Source organism: Numenius arquata, chromosome 5 (assembly GCF_964106895.1).
Source record: "Numenius arquata chromosome 5, bNumArq3.hap1.1, whole genome shotgun sequence".
NCBI classification, from domain to species: Eukaryota; Metazoa; Chordata; class Aves; order Charadriiformes; family Scolopacidae; genus Numenius; species Numenius arquata.
This window is the reverse complement of record NC_133580.1, coordinates 68690005-68711504: the sequence shown is the minus strand read 5'-3', so window position 1 is coordinate 68711504 and position 21500 is coordinate 68690005. Positions and strand designations below refer to the sequence as shown.

At 37.1% G+C, this 21500-nt stretch overlaps 1 protein-coding gene across 1 annotated transcript in view; it reads left to right on the top strand.

The window, feature by feature from the left end:
* Positions 1 to 21500, top strand: part of ARAP2 (ArfGAP with RhoGAP domain, ankyrin repeat and PH domain 2) — a 120188-nt gene that overhangs the window by 64379 nt on the left and 34309 nt on the right. The window contains exons 15-22 of the mRNA XM_074147318.1: positions 1972 to 2116; positions 3750 to 3852; positions 4503 to 4701; positions 6770 to 6833; positions 14071 to 14234; positions 16293 to 16505; positions 19066 to 19171; positions 20908 to 21055. Of these exons, the coding sequence (XP_074003419.1) occupies positions 1972 to 2116; positions 3750 to 3852; positions 4503 to 4701; positions 6770 to 6833; positions 14071 to 14234; positions 16293 to 16505; positions 19066 to 19171; positions 20908 to 21055 (1142 nt within the window). The remainder of the gene's footprint in view (positions 1 to 1971; positions 2117 to 3749; positions 3853 to 4502; positions 4702 to 6769; positions 6834 to 14070; positions 14235 to 16292; positions 16506 to 19065; positions 19172 to 20907; positions 21056 to 21500) is intronic.

Sequence of the window (21500 nt, the reverse complement as noted above, 5' to 3'; positions counted from 1 at the left end):
TTTGTTTTTTTTAAGTATAGACGGCAATGACTAGGTACTCCAATGTATCTAATTCAAAGCTATTTGAAGATAGAATTCTTAGTAGGTAATTTAACCGTCCCCAGCAACTATAAATTGCTGCACGTTGAAAGCACTCCACAAATGTTAGCGTTCTGTAAACTACAGCGTTGGTAAATGAATTTAGCCTTGCCCGGGTGTATTTGTGAATAGCAACAAGACAGATCTCCAGTTCATTCCAATGTGAACATGCCATCCTGAAACGGCTACAGCTGCCGCCTGTCTGTGGTGTATCCGTTTATCTCCCCCAGTATCCAGGAATAAATTCAGTACAATTGCATTACTCTCTGACACTTGGGTCTGCAGGAGGAGAGAATTGAGCTCCGCCGCTGGTGTACCCAGAAAGGGTTGTTCCGTTAGTTTTTTGTTCTTCAGTTTGTTATCCTCCACTATTTTGGTAGCATATTTTTCTTTAAAAAATTAATCGTGTTAAAGAGCACCACTTGTGATAGTGGTGTCCTTGGGTATTCCAGTAGTTTCAATGCATAAAATTTCTGGTGTGTAGACCTTGCTTTTTCTGGAGCATTTCACAGAATCACAGAATCTTCATGGTTGGAAGGGACCTTTGAGATCGAGTCCAACCACACACACACACGAAAAAAAAACCCAAACCCAAAAACCAAAACAAAAACAAACAAACAAAAACCAAAAAACCAAACAAAAAACAAACAAACAAAAAAAACCCACAACAAAAAAACACCACACACCCAACCCAACAATCTCGGGCACTAGAGCATACCCTGAAATGCCACGTCCACACATTTCTTAAATACCGCCAGGGATGGTGACTCCACCACCTCCCTGGGCAGGCCGTTCCAGTGCCTGACCACTCTCTCAGTAAAGTAATTCTTCCTAATATCTAATCTAAACCTCCCCTGCCCCAACTTCAGACCATTTCCTCTGGTCCTGTCATTATTCTCTTGGGAGAAGAGGCCAACACCCACCTCTCTACACCCTCCTTTCAGGGAGTTGGAGCGGGCAATGAGGTCTACCCTCTTCTCCAAACTAAACATGCACAGTTCCCTCAGCCTCTCCTTGTGTGACTTGTTCTCCAGACCCCTCACCAGCTTGGTTGCTCTCCTCTGGACATACTCCAGCACATTTGAAAGGCTTAAATTGTTTTCCTTGATCCTGTGATAGCGAATGGACACCCCAGCATTCCCGAACAGTGGAAGACAGATTGACTTGGTTTTGGTCTCTAGTTCCAGTAACGTGAAAGAAAGATTTACTTTTTTTTTTCCTATGGCATACCATGATTCACTCGCTCATTTTGCACTCGTAATATATTGTTCTTAGAAATGTAAAAATGTCAGTGTTGTGTTTTCACAGAATCACGTTTATTTATAAATACTTAAAGGGTGGGTGTCAGGAGGATGGGGCCAATCTTTTTTCAGTGGTGCCCAGGGACAGGACAAGAGGGAACGGGCACAAACAGGAACACAGGAAGTTCCACCAAAACATGAGGAGGAACTTCTTTACTATGAGAGTGGCAGAGCCCTGGAAGAGGCTGCCCAGAGAGGTGGTGGAGTCTCCTTCTCTGGAGACGTTCCAAACCCGCCTGGACACATTCCTTTGGGACCTGCTGTGGGTGATCCTACTCTGGCAGGGGGTTGGAGGAGATGATCTCCAGAGGTCCCTTCCAACCCCATATCATTCTGTGATTCTGTGAAAAATAAGTGTGATATATTTGAAATACTATTTTCTTAAGATACCATGTGCTAGAGTTTCTGTAGGTTAAGTGGTATCAGCACAGACATTGAATTCCTGGCCCACTGAAGTTGGTGAGACTGAGATTTCATCATAAACATCTTACTGTTAGAACAGAGCTTTGCATCCTGTGAGGCGACTTCTATAGGAAGAGGTAATTTTTATTGTTTTGCCCAACTGACTTCTCTGTTGTTTCTTGAATCGCAGATTGCAACAAAAGATGGTGCACTTTGGAAGGTGGCTTTCTGAGCTACTATGAAAACGATAAAACTACCACTCCTAATGGTATGATTGACATCAGTGAAGTTATCTGTCTTGTAGCGCACAAGTCAGACTTCTTTTTAAATAGAGGGTAGGTTCCCAAATTAATATTTCGATTAAAAAAAACTTGGGTATTTCCAAGACTTTATTCTGGGTTTTCACTGCTGTTCGTTTATTCTTGCATTTTGAACATGCAATTTAGAAAAAAAAAAAGAGCTGAATTGTTTTATGTTGACTTCAACAAATAAGTGGTATTTGAGGATAATTTTTTTTTTTTATAGTGATATAATGAAAATGTTAGGGTAATTTAAAAGGGCAGCATGAATTAGATAAATCTGTTTCTTATTAAAACTGTAATGCATATTCAAAGTGCTTAAAAGGTTACATGATGATAAATTGAACAATTAATACTAATTTTTCTTTCTGGTATTGACCCTCTCCCTCAAGATAAACTCTTGCTTTATATGCTAATAATGCAGCAGATTAGAGTTCTTGATAATGCTTTTGGTTTTGGTCATGGATCTGTTCTTCTTTGAAACCTTACTTTGAAAACTGTTGAACGTTGTGTTAGTTTGAAGAGAAGAGCAGTTAGTTTGAAGAAGAGAACTTTTTTCTGTGGTCTTGTTTTTCTTTTGTAACTCTCTCCCATCCCATTTTTACATTAAAAACATCATGTGGAGATTCACCTAAGTCTGAGTTGCATCCCAGTGATACTTGATTTCTATAGGGCATCGCTTTCATTTAAATTATGCTTTGGATTCATTTAGCAAATTTCGTAAAGCTTCCTTTTAAATTTAAACATTTTTAGGGAGTGACTAACCTTCTGCTATGTTTTACCTGCAACTGAATAGTTTTATGAGAAGCTTCCCGAAACTTTATATTTCGTGTAGTGAAATAATTGGTCCTTAAAATGCCTATTCTATTAGTCAGAATTAACCACTTTAAAAATGACATGTAAATACTTATTGAAAAGGAAGGAACTGACTCATGTTCAGTCCTCCAGATTTATACACATCTCAAGTCTCCAGCTTTGAAAGGAAAAAGCAGACTTCATCTATTTGGATTCTGGGGAGAGGTCACGGACAAAATCATACTATGAATTGGTGAACCATAATTTATGAGTTAAAGACTGACCTGAATTCCAACAAGATACGTATTTTCCAAATTCCACCCCGATTTCGTCTAGTTTGCTTTTTCTTCTTTTTAATATCCTTATGATTTGTCAGTTAAAATGGAAAAGCAGGATCTGTTTAAATAATGAAATAATTTCTTTTTGAAAAGAAAAATAAACGAAGACACCCCCCCCCCCCCAAAAAAAAAAAAACCAACCAAAAACCACTCCCCAACTTTTCAGAACTTCTTGAACTATGGCAACTTCAAAGAGTATCACAAAAATATCCTTGCTGCAATCACAGGAACTTGCAAAAGTAAAAATTCCCAGTGAATTTTAGTAACTATATGCAAACATTTTTATTTCAGAATTACTGACGAAATTATTATGCTGTAGCCTCTAAATGTGTATTATTGACTCTGAAAAGCACTTTGATCATGTTGTGTTATAAAATCCTGGGTTATTAGCTGGGCTGTGCTTGTGAGATTGGAGGAGAAATGCAGATGGATTCCATTCCATAGGAGTGAAATAATGAAAAAATAAAGAGAGAAATGAGACTGTTGTGTGTTATGAAGACTCCATACAGCTGCCTGTTGCCTTTTGCTTGCTTTAGGGACATCTTCACCTTTGAAATCTATTTAATGTCAGAACGTGTTTTTCTATTTGGAGCCGAAACTGCATATTCACAAAGAAAATGGACTTGGGCAATAGCGAAGGTAATACTGATAATTATCTTTTCCGGTTAAGCCAGAGCCTTTGTGCGAAGAATAAAGTGTCATTGTTAGCTTAAAATCCTCCGAGAAGCCGTTCTTGATGAATACTGATCTATCTTGGGTGTAAAGGTTTCTCGTGCAGCAGGAAGAAATAACTTCTGCGATTTAATGTTTGAAACAAGATAATAAAATAAAATGGAAAAGGAATTGAGGGAACATTTTAACGCTGACCTTAAGAATATATTAAGGATGCTCCAGTATAAAGACATATATACTATATGAATTTATTTCAGCTAAGTTGTTTATGGTTGCAATTCTGTTCTTTTATTTGCTGAAACAGAATTCATAAAGCAGTACCCTATTTTATACCGTACCAAATGCTAATAGTCACATCACTAATTAAATCAACTGTAGTTTAAAAAAGCAAAAATGTTTGACTTGTAGAGTACGAATGGGAAAAATGTTATACTTGTTTTTATAATTTAAATTTAGTGTGTATATATAGGTTTATGAATGATAAATGTGAAAGTTATTTTTTTTTTTACTGTGGATTTCATCCTTGAATCTTATAGATGTGCAATATCTTGATTTGTTTTTTTTTAGGGGAAGAGGGTTTTTTTTCTTCATCTGACTCACCCCATTTTCTTTGGTAGCATTTTGTTCCCCCTGTGGCTGAATGCTTATTAGAGAGAGACTGTGACCTGATTGGCCAACTGTACTACAAAGATTGCCATAGCCTGGACCAGTGGAGGAAAGGCTGGTTTGCTATAGAGAAGTCGAGCCTTTATTTTTGTCTTGAGATGGAGAATGCTGAAGAAGATTCCATATATCTGAGGAGGTTGCAAGAGCTAAGTAAGAATTTTGCTTAACATCTAGAATTCAGGAAATGCTCTACAGAATTAATTCACTCTTAAGGACATATTTCTATTACATTTTAAAGTTATAAACATTCAGGAGCTCCGTGACTATTCCTTTGCATGAGGCAGGTGCTCTTCCAACTCTCCTCTAAATATGGAGTTGGTAAAGTTCTGTCTTGGAATTTTTTTCCCCCTACTTAGTGGCATACGCTAGAGAGATTTTTCACAGCTTCATAATGAATGAAGACAATTTTTGTTCCAGTTGCAGCAGTATCTCTCTTACAAGAGTACGGAATTGAATAATAATGTATGACCTTTTGGGATTATTGTCTCATATTTTTGACAGGGCAGAAATCCTCACTGCAGAGCGTATTCTGGAGGTGATTGACAGGCCTAGTTTTAAAATGCTCAAATGTACTGGAAAAATTATAATTCTCTTGGAAAACTATTTCACAGACTAATAGACTTTTCTTTTTTTCTGGTACTAAAAATATTCTTTGCTCAATATCATGACGTGGAAAGATAATAATATTTATACAAATGGTTTTCTATGACCCAAGTTTATGTCATTGTCTGTAATTTTGCTCCGAATCCTCTTTAAGCGTATCTGCCCTATTTGTTTTTACATTGAATGAGGCAGTATGTTATGTAGGAAAGCAAAAATAGTTGAGATTTCATATTGAAGTAACACAGAGAAGATAATTTAGCTCTTTATTGATGATCCTCTTTATAAATGCTGTCAGATTGTGGTCTGTTTTGCAGCAACTTGCCGAAACGCCATGGGGCTTTCTGCTGTTTATTTACTGCCACCTTACATTTGCTGTGAATAACACCGTGAAGGTGGTTTTTAATCAGGAATATTTTTACGCCTCCAGCTATCTTTTAACTGGTGAATACTTTCTTCATCTTGATTCAGAATTAAAAGGTTAGGCAGTGGGAGAACTGTTTCTGATATTAGTTTTGATAGTGCAACTGTGATTGCTCCTACCTCCTACAATCGTCTGAGCATCCAAAATATGTGTATATCTCAAGTATAGAAAGGAAACACGCATTCAGCTTTCGGTTGAAAATTGTTTTTGCCTGGGTTTTGATTTTTAAATATTAGTTGTATAACAGTGTTTCTTGGGAATATTATATATCCATAGTCCTATTTTTCATTTCTTTGATTTCTGTTTTCCCCAAAATAAATCTGCTCCACTGTTAAGACGGAATTGTATAACAAACGTGCCAAATAATGAATTATCAGTGGAAGTACAGTCACTTACTTGCTTGATATTTGACTCAGTAGATGAGGCCAGGAGCGTGTGTGACACAAAACCATCACATAACATACATCAGAATAGGTTTATTGAGTTTGCAGATAACCAGGATGTTACTGTCGCTGGGAATTAGTTGAAATAAGATATGGGTTATACCTAAGACCTAAACTTTGAAAGAATTGACTTTTCAGAATTTTGAATTAGTAAACAGGTTACATTTAACTTCCCATTTTTAGTACAGTGCACAGTATAGGTTTGTAAGTTTTACTGGGAACTCTCCAGATGTATTTTCTGTATTATGTATAATGTGGGTGTTTTGCAGAGCGCTTTTTTTAGCAGGAATAGCTTAAGGCAACATAAAGAATGGTGGCGGTGGGCTTTACAGCATACCATTCCAGTCACGTTATGTTGTTGTAGATACCTGCAGCCATTAGGGTGCAAGTAAATCAATGGATTCAAAAATCCAACTTACTTCTCATCGTTATGTATTCTAAACCTTGTATTTACAAGTTTACTTTTAATATAATGAAACACTGTAGCAGGTTTTCACATTAAAAAGTACCTGTTTAACCTTTCTTTATAATTTTCTATATTTTTCTCGCAAATGTGAGCGTATTGTGGTATTTCGTGGAGTTTTCTTCCTATTACAAGCAGCATTCCTTATTTGAAATGTTTAAGAATCACGTGCTCCTTTTGTCACTGGAGATCATTTTGAAAACACAAATGATCTATATGTGCCTGTGTGTCTGTGTCTGTCTATATATACGTGTCTGTATAGATCATATGTATGTGTTTTCTTTCCAGCCATCAGTAGCGTGACGCAAAATGGAGAGAAAATAGACGTCCTGCTGCTCGTCGAAAAAGGAAGGTGAGGTTCCCACCTGAATAAAGCTTTGATCTGCTTTTATATTGATGTCTGAAAATTCTTGCTGATCAGTCACGGCGCTTTGTCACTTAGTGGTTGCTCGAGAGAGTAAATTTGCAGACTGTTTTAAAGGAGGGAAAGTCTTTGTGTATTAATTACGTTTTATGTCTGTGTCAGGAAATGCTAACGAATCCTGCTTAATGAAAAGCAGTTTTCCCATTGAGAAAATTATTCCCAGTCAGATTAATCTGCCAATAACAGTTTCTTCGAAAGGACCTGACTTCTTTCACCCTGTAAAGAAAAAGCATCTCTTTGGAGCATTTACCACTTAACTTCTCCATTTTTTTTATCACTTTTATATCCCAGAATTCTGTGTCTCAGTTTGCGGGGGTCAGGATTTAGAGGTTATGTATGAGTCCCCTCATTAGTCTTACTCTAATGTCTCATCTCAGTTAACAACGGAAAAAAACAAAACAACCTGTGGAGCAAACATGATCTGTATCTGCTTCCAGCTAGGTAATATTCTGCTGAGATGACTCATAATGATAGGGGAGGCTGAAACTTGAAGTGATCTGGGGTATTTCTGCCTCATATAAGGGGAAAAATTGAAAGACGAAAGTAAAATTATTGAAAATAATTCTTATTTTATAATAGATGTGGTTTGGGGTTTTCTTCAGTGATAGATTGTTGGACAAATGTCTGTCTGAGAAGTGGTGCAGTGTTTGCACAGCGCTCTGAACAGGCAATAATAGGGTAATAAAGGAAGATTGTTTTTCTCTTTGTTGGGTAAATAGAACAAAAAAAACAACCTGCAGATACTTTTGACATCTATTCAGAGTTGGAGAAACTTGATGGAGAATCTCATTATAACTTGTGTGTTCTGAAGTTTAACTCTTCCTAAGATAACCTTTTAAGTTTCAGAATTCAGTAAGGTGATGCGCATCAGGAAAAAAACCACTTTTTTTTCTTGCTTTTTTTTTTTATTTTGAAGAAGCACACTGAAGGATTCAGCATTAAGTAAGCTGCGTAGACCAACCAGAGAACCAGAGGTGTCTTACTCAAAGTGCAGTTCCAACAGATGAATACAAACTGTGCATCTAATTTCATAGATACCGGTGCTGAGCAAAACTTCTACCTCCAAGTCAGCTTTTATTATGTCTTTCGTTGTAATATTTCTGTCAAGTGAGTGTCGCTTTCCCCTGAACTGCTTTAATAGTTTAATAGGAATTCTGAACTATTTGAAAATAATTTCAACGGGGGCAGTGGCTGGTTTATGGTGGCCATGAATATATTTAATTTTTCTCCACTGGAGTCCGCCATAAAGAATTTACATGAGTAGTGTTCGCATTATCTTAACCGTTAGAAGCCATACGGTTGTATAAGCTTTGGCGTAGTGATTCTTGCTTAGGATATTACTCCTGAAGTATGCAGTTGTGTAGTATTACATCTTGCAGTGATAAGAAATTTAATGTGTGTGTGTAAAATGGTTAAGTATAAAATCACCTTTATCTTTAGACTCAGTTATAAGTGGAAAGAAACCCAGCAATCCTCCTTCTGCCCCTCCAAACCTTAGAGAAATTAATTAATACATTTGAGGTATTATCAGTGTCTACTAAATGATATATCACAGTTTCTAGGTTTTCCTATTTTGTCTGTTATTTTACAACAGTGTTTGTCTAATGCCAAGTTTGGCATCGATTGATCACTTGAAAGAGACCCTAAATACTGATCTATTGATAACTTTCACACTAATTTGTTAGTAACTTAAACATAGGATTAATGACAAAATCCCCAAAAAACAGTATTGCAAGAATGAAACAAGTAAGATTTTTTTTTCCTGAATTTAAAAAAGCTTGAAAAAAACAAAACCAAAACCCACACCTAAACAAAAGTAACCCTACCCTTTTTTGCATAAAAAAATAAAAGGGGCCGCTGTGTTACAACACGTTGCTCAATTTTATTAGAAGAAACGATTAAAATACCTTGAGTATTTTCCTACTGAAGCTCATACTGTTCTGTTGTTTTTGTTACTGACTTCAAACTAACTTCCCATTATCTGCAAATACTTAAGCCTTTTTTTCAAGTCTCAGTCATTGGGTTGATAAATTAAGGAAAATCATACATTTACATGTATCATATACCTTTTTCTTTGAGACTTTTTCCATTGGCTACTGTAGGAAAAAGAATGACTTAAGTTGTTGCAAGTGGACTTCTCACAAGAGTGATTTCATACACAAGTAAACAGTTACAGAACTATAAAAACTTCAAGTCTTACTGCTGAAATAATTATAATGTAATAAATCTGTGATTTCTGGATGTTTAAAAAATACTTAGTAAATTTATGTGTATGTTAAATTCATGGGGTACATAAATTCAACGTTAGTCTGATCCATAACTACTCAGAGAAGAGTTTACAGTTGATTTTGGGCTGGAAGGTGCATAATGCTTTGCACTTGTACAAAATACAAGAATTCAGAGAGAATTTTACCAAAAGCAACATGAGATTTTTCTAAAGTGTCTTAGGTATGAAAACAATCCACTCCTGCCTCCCCCCTGCCCCCTCCTTTTTTTCCACCTCCCCTCTTCCTCTACCCTGTTTTATACTCTGACAGAAGACTACCAGCTCAGAAATAAGAGGTGTCAATTGTACTATACATCGCAAAGTAATAGTACATCATGACAGACTGGAGCAGGCTAAAATAATTTCAAAGCAACAAGACTGCTTCTCTTTTGAAGATTGTTGGGTTTGAAAGCTCAGTGTACTTCCTAAATTTTCACAATAAGCCTAGTCTTCTAATTACAAAACCACAGAATCACAGAATGATATGGGGTTGGAAGAGGCCTCTGGAGATCATCTAGTCCAACCCCCCAGTAGATGTATTTTTAATATATATACTAATATATATCAGATATAATTCTAGATACATAGTTTTTTTCAGATCTCAAAAATGTTTCATGTTTGTCTTTGAGTATCTTGAGGCTTGGAACTAGATGATCTTTAAGGTCCCTTCCAATCCAAACTATTCTATGATTCTACGATCTTTGCTAAAGAAAGGAACACATTTCCCTTTGTAGCATCTATTGAAATTTTATTGCACTCTGATCCCTGTTGGAACATCTTGTCCAGTCTGTTAGAACTGTCTCCAGCCTGGCTGGAAATCCAGACTTCTCACAATGCTGTTTTCCTGTGCCATCACCAGATGGTCATTCACCTCCTCTGATGTTCTGCTTTCATAGTTAAAACGCTTCTTGACTTATTGCTAGACGTGGAAAACCATTTTCCAGATTTCCTTGTATGACACTTCCATTTGTCACAGAGAGATGTCCTCTGGTTTGCTCCATATTCAGTTTGGGTTGTTGTTTTTCCCCTTGATCTCTCCTATCTATTGCTAAAATTCGTGATACTCAATCTCTTGTTGCCATCCAAACAGATGTTGCATAGTAGAGAGGTGAAGAAGCTACTCCTTTGTGGTTTAACAGAGGTCACGAGAGGGATCTGCACACTAGAGGGAGGAAAGGTGTCTGAAAACAATTGTATACAGTAGTTTTAAAATATCTCTTCTATATATAAAACTTAAAGCAAAATCTCTAATGGTGTACTTCAAGGAAAAACAATTGTGCAGACAATTCAGTGTCAAATGTTTCTCTTTTTTCCTGTAATCATTTAAGCTCTTGTAGGTGTCAGTGAATGTTTTCAGACCATAATGTAATCCAGATGGTGCCTTTCCCCCCTGCCCCGTTATACTTCTCTTATACTTACCTCTTTCTTATTATAAATCACGGAATCACAGAATTGTCAGAGTTGGAAGGGACCTCTAGAGATCATCTAGTCCAAATAACTTCACCACATACTGGCACAATTTCTTCTTACAATGCTTTCTTCTTCACCCTTTGATGACAGCCATAAGATTTCTTGTAAAATACAGTTATGAGGACAAAATTCTATAATCCATAAATAATCTAAACATCAGACTCAGATGAGTGTTGGTTTTAGTACTTAAATTATTAATTTCTTGGGTACGGACTGTATGTGCTTCACACTTAACAGAGCAAAAACCCTGCCATTATTCACCATGGAGTCACTATTGTTGACTATATTTGTTGTGAAGTGTGAACTTTTTATCAATTTTTTTGAACTGGAAGTAGTAGCAGGTACATAAACATACTGGAGAAGGCACTGAGTTTATATTGTAGGAATGCATTTTGGTTCCGAGTCTGTGCAAGGTAGTTGTTACTCTGTTGTTACTCTGCCCTGTAGGTAGATCTTTGTAAACATGGCAGTAAAAATTCTTTCAAACCTGATCACTTCTATAAGCTTAGAAGCATTTTTGACAGTTTTGTGGTACATGGAATATTAGTAAACTTCAGCCTGTGTTTATCTGCTTAGTCTTAAGCTTTGCATTTAATAAAACTTTATATTTTGGTGGTAGCAATCAGTGCAGTGAGAAATACATGTATTTTTTACTCTCTGAAAACTGTGTGCAAGAGACAATGACACTGACGTGAATAGCAGAAGCTCCATCTGCAAAGCTCTCTCTATTACTTCATGAAGTTCTGTAGAAGACCTTCTACCGTGTTTTGAGCAAAGTTCTGCTTTTCTGCTGGTAACCATTTCCCCTTTTCATACCACCTTCCACATTTATGGAGATAAACATATGGTTTCCAAGTAAGAAGAAATGTTCTGAAGTTTGGCTGAAAGTGTTAAAATCAGAAGGAATTCTTAAACTTCATATTAGCACGTTGCTGTATGTTTTTATGATTTAAATCTATCCTAGGCGTGTTCTCTCTCTGCCAAAAATGCTGTGGTTTGAGATGAGCTTTCTAAGCCACTTCCACAGTAAATTGAATTCTGAAGTGTGTCTGGTACTGGTTTCGTTTCCTTTTCTTCCTTCTTCTCTTTTCTGGTGTTCTAGTAAAGGCTGAAATTGTTTCTCTGACTTTCTTAGGTGAGATTTTTTGATTGGGCAATGTTAATAGTTTTTTGGAAGACGATTAGTTGCCTTCCATGGACAATCCCAGTTCCACAATAGCAGCGAGTTTTTCACATTTATATTTAGTACCGTCAACTTCTCTTTCATGACTGCAGTGCTATAGGACTGCTACATAAACATAAACCCCATTTTCTTTGTTAATTAAGTAACCTCTTCCTCTGTAAGTTGAATTCAAATTTTAGAAAGCAATGAGAGCGTCATCTCTTGGTATTTCTGGTACATTTATTTCTAACGTGCTGCACTGAGGGGAAGATGGGAAGATTCATAGAATACAAGATGGTCTTCTTTCCCATAGTTTAGGCAATTCATATATCACAACAGTTGATTGACAGGCACATGATTTAGACGTTCATATCTCTGTGAAAAAATACAGATAAGTTTAAATTACCTTTGAAGTTCCATACACTACTATATTTCCTCTCTCCTCCTCTGGTACCGATGCATTGATATACAGCAGAGTTGCCCTTTTCTTATTTAAAAGCAATAATATTTTCACTTTACAGTGTGCTGCTTCCTGTACATATCATAATTCTTTAGATAACAAAAAATAATCTGTTGAGACTTCCATTTATCCTTTTGCATAATAATACCACAATGCAAATCCTGCTGTTCTGCAGGGAAAATAAAAAGACAGTAATATGCATATATGTGCATGCACCTCTTGCATTGGGAAGGACCATAAATCTTTTATAAATCATATTCCTAACTTCTGCTGCTCTGTGAATAATAGTACTAAAGGAATAGTGTAATATGCACTGTCAGACCCTTTTCCACTCATTTCCTCTCATATATGGCTCCAGCAATACCAGCAAGGTGTCAGGGTGATGTGTTCTTTGGAAGCCATCAGTTGAGAACAACCCATGTTGGGTATCCATTCTGGAAGGTCTTCAGAAAATATTTGAAAGTATTGAATTATTGAAAATTTTGCTGTAAAAATTTGAGAGCTTTATGCAAATTATTGTTTTTCCTTGATGGAAGAGAGAGGCTGAGTGTTTCTACTAGCCAGGCATGTCTGGTGGTTAATATGACACTCAAAGTCATGAAATATAGTTTTTAAAAAGGCGCTTCAGTCAGATGGAATATTTTTGTGTCTCCTACTCTGCTGCTGAATGGCTAAGTGTCTCTGGTGGATTCTGAGAATCCTTCAGATCCTGGGTCTGTGCATGTATATTGACTGCATCCTCACTTCCTCTCAAGATAGGAATGCTACAATGGAAACATTTATAAAAATTGAAAGAGGCTAATAAAAAACCCCTGAAATTAAACATTCCATCATTATATAAAATGCTTTGGGTTTTTTTCCTAAATAAAATAATAAAAATGAATATTTCTTTATGTTTTGATAAGTATTCACACTGAAGTTTAGTAGAACAGTTTAACTTTTCCTAATTAGCAAATAAATTTTCATTAAAGAAAATGAATCCCTTACATTCTTTAGTGGGGAACAAAGATCATGTATGTAGAAGAGTTTGCTTGGTATTTTAACACTTAAAACAGTTTTTTATTGCATACCGTACATGCATATGGGTGGACATATGCCGCAGAATCTCACAAAACCAAGCCAGACTGACCAACAAACTGAAAACGCGATTTATTTTACAAGATGGTAACAAAATCAAACTGTTTTACTCTAACAGGGGTAAAAATAAGACATTATTGTAGTGAGCTTTAAGTAATAAAATCAGAACGGGGCTGTGATTTGAGATAATGCAACACTTTAATTGCCGGTTTAATTTATTCTGCCTCAACTCAACATGTTTTTTCATATGTGTTTCTTGGCTCTGTAATTTTGATCCACGTGTGTGAAGGAGGGAAGTTTGATGTCTCGGCTCCTCTCCAGAAGTCAGTGGGGGATAGAAAAGAAGGAAAAGCCTTCTTCAGTATTGAAAGTTGTCTCTCAAATCTCTGTTTCCTGCTTAGCTCTGACTTGGACTTCGGAGTGGACAGTGTCGGAGCAAGACTGAAGAAGAGTAATTAAAATGTTGGTCAGGTCCTTTCAAAGGCCTCTGTCAGTGTTTGTGGATCTTCTTCCATTTATTGTGATGCTGCTGGTACAAATGCAGCTGGGAAGAAAAAAAGATGCTGTAACAATAGGTCACCACCACAGCTTTATGTGGTGGAAAGCGCCTTGATGTCTTACTCGAAGTAGTTCTTATTTTTTCTGAACATCTGGTGTGTTGCTCCGGTACAATAACACCAATTTTCCTTTTCTTTCCCGCATTCCAAATATTTTTATACCTTTTTTTCAGGACGCTCTACATCCATGGCCACACAAAGCTGGATTTCATGGTCTGGTATTCGGCAATTGAAAAAGCAGCGGGTACAGATGGTAACGCTCTACAAGATCAGCAGCTCAGCAAAAACGATGTTCCCATTATAGTGAACAGCTGTATAGCATTTGTGACACAGTACGGTAAGTACAGTGGATTTTATTCAACCTAAGATCATTTGTATAATACCCAAGCTCCCACACATGCCATCAGATCTTATTGAAAAGAATTTATATATTACCTAAAATAAAACCACACCCCTCGTTAGCCTCGCTGCTCTTTGATGTCAAGATGACGTTACACAACTGAGAATGGGCAGTTGGGGAAATACAACTTGGTAGATGCCCCTTATAGACACTGTCCTATTTTAACAATCACAGAATCACAGAATGATATGGGGTTGTAAGGGATCTCTGAAGATCATCTCCTCCAACCCCCTGACGGAGCAGGGGCACGCAGTGGTGGGTTGGACAGGAGCGTGTCCAGGTGGGTTTGGAATGTCTCCAGAGAAGGAGACTCCACCATCTCTCTGGACAGCCTGTTCCAGGGCTCTGCCACCCTCACAGCAAAGAAGTTCCTCCTCATGTTGAGATGGAACTTTTGATGTTCTTGTTTGTCTGATGTAGCTCAGCCTTGGAATCCAGTGCCTCCATGCAGAACATCCCAGCCCTGAAAATAAACCATGGGAAACCAGGAAAGGCCATGGCCTGGACTGGTCAACGCATCTTCTGGGAAAATAACTATGGAGCTGAGTTCAGTCCTAAGGCTGATGTTCTTTCAGTGTAATAGCCTAAGGACCTACAGTCAGTTACTCTTTGTTTAAGTAAATTTGGCAGCATAACTTTTCCATAGCATTAGATCATATGCAGAGGATGTCTGTGTCCTTTTTATTACTGCAGATTCATCCGTTTTCTTGTGAAATGCTAAATACGCCTCAACTCTGTACCAATCTGTCTTCAGGATAAATGTGTCTGTAACCTCTGTCAGTATGAGAGAGCCTAATTTATATTTCAGTGATTGAAGTTTAACTAAATAACCTGAATATGCCAACACTGCATTATGGTAAAAAGTTGCGTAGGGGTTACAACTAGTGCCTAAAACCAAGGAAAAAAAACCAAAACAAAACAGTTTTGCTAAATTATTTTTTAATCACTAGCGATATTCTCAGCATAGTTTACGCTGTTTCATGTGCTAAAAAGTTGTTAAAGCAGGGTCATTATGTCCACCACTCAGAACAATCACTCGTGTGTGTTCTAAATTAAAACTCATTTCCTAATGTCTTTTAAAAAAGTTAGGTCTTTATTGAAAAATATGTCTTTTTAAGGATCAGCATTACTGGGTGTTAAAATACTCATTTGAAAGCTGAAGGAATTATTTGCATGCGTTCAGCGTACATAAGAAAAGCAGGGTTTTGTGTAAAATACTATTCTCTTTCAAGAAGTGTGGGCAATGCACGAAACACCTCTTCAAAGAGAAACAATGGGACTGCACAACTATACCAGACTTCCAGAAGTTAAAAAATAAAATAAAATAAGTGTTTTGACTACTCTCATATGCAGTAATTGAAGGCAGTGTTGACTGTGGTTGAGACTATGACTTTTTTGTTGGCTTTGGCCTTTGCTGGTTTTAGTTGTTAAATACAAGGACAGTGGCTGCTTGGTGTTTTCCTGAATGTGAGAAAAATCAGAAAAAAAAAAAAAGAATACTTTTTACTAAGGCTTTTAAGAGTGAAATTTTTCAGGTTGGATGAATACAATAATATTTACTGAGTCCTAAGTTGAGTTGATGAGTAGGGTAAGAAAATAGGGGGCGTTTTGCTCATGAAAGCACCTGTTTTACGTATAATACGATAACAGGCATCAAAACTTCTTTCCTTTCCTGTGCCTTTTGAAACTATTGTTTCTGGAAGTCCTGAAGAGATTTGGGGATTTGAAGTGCCTGTAAAGCATTCCAGAAATTGTGATCCTAGGCTTGCTTAATATTACCATGTGTATTTTTGCCGAGGTCTGGTTGGGTGTAAGCACTTGGCAGTGGTTTTAAAAATAAAGTGAGTATGTGCAAAAGGTCAGAGAGATTTTAGTAGGAAATACGATATGTTGGACAGCCAAATATGCTTTTCATATAATAATGTTTGGAATTTTTAACAGAATACTTGATTTTTACATTGATTTATTTTTCTGTCCTGTATTTCTACACCTTAGGTTTAGGTAGCAAGCAGATTTACCTTAAGAATGGTGATTCTTCCAACGTGGCTGAACTGCTGGAAAGCTTCAAAAAAGATGCGAGGAGTGTGAAACTAAGAGCAGGAAAACATCAGCTTGAAGACGTGACTGATGTATTGAAAAGCTTTCTCTCTCAAATAGATGATGCACTTCTCACTAAGGAGCTTTATCCCTTCTGGATCTCTGCTTTAGGTAATGGATTCAATAACACTCAATACAAGAAATGTTGTGCCTACATTTTCAGTAGCAAATTTGAGGAGGTTCTTAATTACTTTCCCTGTGTTGACCCGTGTTATTTGACAGTTGGCAAAAGAATTGTAGCGAGGAAAAAAACGTTTAGAGTTTGGCTGCAATAGACATGTTAATCGGAGATTTTATTGCCTTTAAGTGAACCATAATAATAATAACAAATAATGATAGTTCATTGCAATATATCTATAAACAGCAGACCAATATTGCGCCGTGTCATAGTTGGATCAGCCAGGGTAAGAAGTGGTGATTAATATTTTATGGAAGCATTGACGGTAGAATTCAAGGAAAAGACAAACATTGACGTAGGACAAAAGCCTGTGCTCTGTCTTTTTACTGTATGTAGAAGTTTAGTTCAAAAGTGGCAAAATGTTCGTGCTTTCATATGCATGAAAGTTAAATGACAGTCTTGCTGCTTAAATTGTTCAAATATCTTTTATGAACACTCACGAAAAGTTGTGTATTTTAACAGTGTAAATGTGTCAACAGCTGTTACTTGGTTTTTGTTTCCTTAGAAATATTAATTTAATTTGAAAGAAAATTTAAGTAACTTCAAAATTTAAGTAACTAGTAATGGATTTAAAACATGAGGGTGTGTGTCTCTGTATAGTTGAAAACAGAACCATGAGATTACTAATACGTTAATTAGTTAGCCATTACATAAATTGTGATGATTTTTTTAGAGTTCTTACAAAACAGCTATATTTTTATTTTTGTTTCCATATGGCGATATTTACAGACTGTAAGAAATAAACTCTTTCCCTTCCAAACTGTGCTATAAAATTGCAGATGATGCATAGCCATAAGAGATGCAGAAGAAAAGCTAAGATAGAACATTAATTTCTTCCTTAGTGCATTGAAACCATGTAGACCTATTTACTGTGCGGCGAGTTTTGTCTTTAAAAAAGATATTAAAAGCATATTCCTCTCTGATTTTACTTAAGTTCAAACATATGGAGGTTACTTCAATATTAACCACTAGAATTTTGGGAAATTCAAGTATGAATATTACACGTTTTTGACCTTTAACCTCGATTTGAACAAACTGGAGGAAGCAATATTAAGGATTTATTCACTTACCACAAAATTGCTATCATCAGAAATCAGAAAAAGTTGTCTCTGTAGCAGTTTAGATTTAAATTAGCAGTTTTGTGAAAGTGCCTAACGATGTTACAGTGATTTACCTTCCTCATTTGTACATGGGGCTAAAATTCTGCTTCAGCTTTACAGAAGAGAATCCTGTCCTGTTATAGGTAAGGGACACGAAAGTACTTGTGGGAAGACTAGAAGATGAAGATAGAGTAGACAACCTTTAAACTGGTTTTTTTGTTGATTGTTTATTTTTCTTCCAATTACTGAAGAAATCAAAGCCTAGTGCAGTTAGTGGAGAGTGCTAGCCATCAGCTGGAAGAAATGAGAGTTCTTCTGTGCTTTTCCTTTCCAGAACCTTGAGACAAGCAAGGGAATGAGAAGAAAAAGATAAATAAATTAATTAATTCAATTTACGTTACCTTTGCTCATGCCCTGAGCAGCATTATGCTCTGTAGTATCTGCACAGCACAGGGAGGCAGTCTTCCCTTGAAGGCAGAGAGCTGTGGCTGCATCTCGGATACTGGAATTCCCAAGACTGGAATTCTTGTCCTTGGCTCTGCCGCTGTTGAGCTGTGTAACTTTGTACAACTTATTCCCAATATATCCCCAGTATTATTCGGGAGGGACCCTTCATCAGGGAGGGGAGCCATAGGACGAGGGGGAATGGTTTTAAACTGACAGAGGGGAGATTGAGCTGAGATGTGGGGAAGAACTTTTTTGGTGTGAGGGTGGTGAGAGCCTGGCCCAGGTTGCCCAGAGAAGCTGTGGCTGCCCCATCCCTGGAGGGGTTGAAGGCCAGGTTGGAGGGGGCTTGGAGCAACCTGGTGTGGTGGGAGGTGTCCCTGCCCAGGGCAGGGGGTGGCACTGGGTGGGCTTTAAGGTCCCTTCCAACCCAAACCGTTCTATGATTATTTACCACCCCTTCCCCTTTCCTCTTCTCTTATCAGTCTTATATATTTGAATCTTTAAACTACTTTGATCCTGGGGGTGTTTTTCCAACAAAAATAAAGAAGATGAAAAGGTCTTTTCCTTTCTGATCTCTGGGAACTCTTAGAAATACATTTGCACTTGTGCATACACAGATGCACTCACACATGTACATGCACAAACTCCAGATTAAATATCATTTGAGAGGAAAAACTGTCCCGGGGATTTAGTCTTAAACTGTTGCAAACGGTGCTTGAATGTAGAACTGTCCGTCTTTATTGTTTCCCTCAACTGGTCTACACTAATAGACCTTGTAAATAGTAGATTGCCAGTATTGCCTTTATGAAGAAGACATTGATTTTAAACCTGATCTTTAAACTGTAATTTTAAATGACTAGATGATGACAATAGAGCTAATGAGAACTGCTGTTGCTTTTTAGTGTGTGTTGGTTATTAATGCTCAATGGTGATTATTTTCTGGCAGATACACAGAATGAAAAGGAACGCGTGAGGAAGTACGGAGCTTTTATTCGGACACTTCCACCAGTCAATAGGGCAACTTTGGCTGCTTTAATTGAACATCTTTACAGGTCAGTGCAATTGATGCTCTGTAGCAGGGAAATTCTTGTAATGTGTTCAGTATAACTCTACCATAAAAGAAATGTGATTTGTTTCATTAACTGTAAGCATCAAAAGCTTACTTAGTTGTGATGATTAGTTATATTTGACTCCCTTTAATTTATAATGTGTTTTTTTCTTTGGTTGTATTTTAGCAGTAAGTATCTATAAGGTATGAAAGAACCTTACAGTGAGAGGGGGCTGCCAGCCTGTGTGTCCAAGGAGGGTCATTTTTGGTGTAGCTTCTTTAAACGAACTCGTTTGACCTCAGTCTGTTATTCTTCCAGAGGATTGTTGCAAATCATTCTTGAAATTAAAATATTTTCTCAGGGAAAAAGCCCTTCTCCTCAATTTGTATTGCACATAATAACTTTGAGAATTAACTACCCTTTCTGTTTTTCATCATTGCTTCCTTTTGCAACTGAGATAGCAGTAGAAGATATCCAAAATATAAACCTTGTTAGCAACAAAGGTCATGTCTTATTCCTAGATCAAATAAGCAGCAGCAAATGTATAAAAAAAGCATGACTTGGATGATTCTGCAGTGTCATCGTTAAATAGTAATGGTTTATATTATATTATCTATTGTATTATCTATTTAACAAGTCAAATTATATTCCTGGCAAATTGTAGTGGGTGGAGAATGTGTAGAATCTTCTCTTTACAGGATTTTGTGCTGAGAAATTACATTACATAACCAGGAGCATAGCAGATGTCCTTTAAAAACTATTTATAAGATTATTAAATTGGTTGGTACCATTATTGGCATAAAGATTATAGTAAGTATTGCATTTAATGATGTTTTTCAGCATATCCAGTTCAGATTTATTAATATGCCTTTTTATCTGGTCTGAAAGTCGTTTGACTTCGTGTGTGTAACAGCCAAAATTCTGCGATACTTTGAAGTGTTTACTTCTAAAAGAGGACTCGTTATATAAAAACAGAACTGAGATGAAAACTTTACCAGAAGTATAAAAATAAGAAGGATCTCATTTCTTTCCACGTTTTGTTTGATTGTAGATCGTAAGTTTGTAGGATATATTTGCATATATCATATAGCAAAGCTGTACGTAGCGTTGGTGTGGCCTCGCCTTGAGCACAGCTTGCGGTTCTGGGCCCCACAATTTGAGAAGGGTATGAACGTTCTTGAATTCATCCAGAGGAGGGTGACAAAGCTGGTGACAGGTCTGGAAGGAATGTCCTGTGAGGAGCAGCCAAGGACTTTGGGCTTGTCTAGTTTGGAGAAAAGAAGGCTGAGGGGTGGCGACCTCATGGCTCTCACCAGCTTCTTGAGGAAGGGACGTGGAGAGGGAGGTGCTGAGCTTTTCTCCCTGGGATCCAGGGACAGGACACGTGGGAATGGTTCCAAGCTGCATCTGGGGAGGTGCAGACTTGATATTAGGAGCCATTTCTTTAGTGAGAGGGTGGCCAAACACTGGAAGAGGCTTTCTAGAGGTCTTTAAGAGATGTTTGGACAGTGTCCTTAATAACATGCTTTAACTTTTGGTCAGTTAACTTTTGGTTTGGACTGCCTGAAGCGATCAGGCAGTCAGACTAAATGATTATTGTAGGTCCCTTCCAACTGAACTATTCTTTTCTATTTTTAAACTATTCTTTTTGAAATGCACTCCATGTTCTGTAGACATATTCTTAGACAATTAAGGGACCAATCAAAACCTTCTAAATATGTTTATTTTTCCTTCAACAGGGTGCAGAAGTGTTCTGAAATCAATCACATGAACCCTCACAACCTAGCCATGGTGTTTTCCTCATGCTTATTTCAAACTAAAGGCCAAACTAGTGAAGAAGTCAATGTCATTGAAGATCTAATTAAAAATTATGTGCAACTTTTTGACGTAGGTATCTTTATGTCAAAGTGTCCTAATTGCTCAGCTGTTAGCCACGCTAAAATATAGAAATCTTCTTAAAGATGATCTTGCTCTTAGTTACACTGAGAATTCGCAGGGCTTTTGAACTCCAATTCAGTGGATGATGTTCTTTGTCCGCTTTAAATTTTATTAACCAGCTGGCTTAGCCTGGGTTGGAAAGACTATATTTGTAGGATTACTGTGAGCTACTGTTTTCGGAAGTGGTGCACATTCTTCTTGCTGACACCAGCGTACCAATCGTAAGAAAATTTTAAGGGTATGACTATTAAAAATAATTCTTCTATTCAAATTTTATGGGCCTGATCAGAACTGAAGCATGGAAGAATTCTGCGTTCTTAGTCTCTGAGCTGTGATTACAATAAAGAGTAGAGAAAGTGTTTGATTCCTTAGGCCTGGAAAGAACATTAAATCC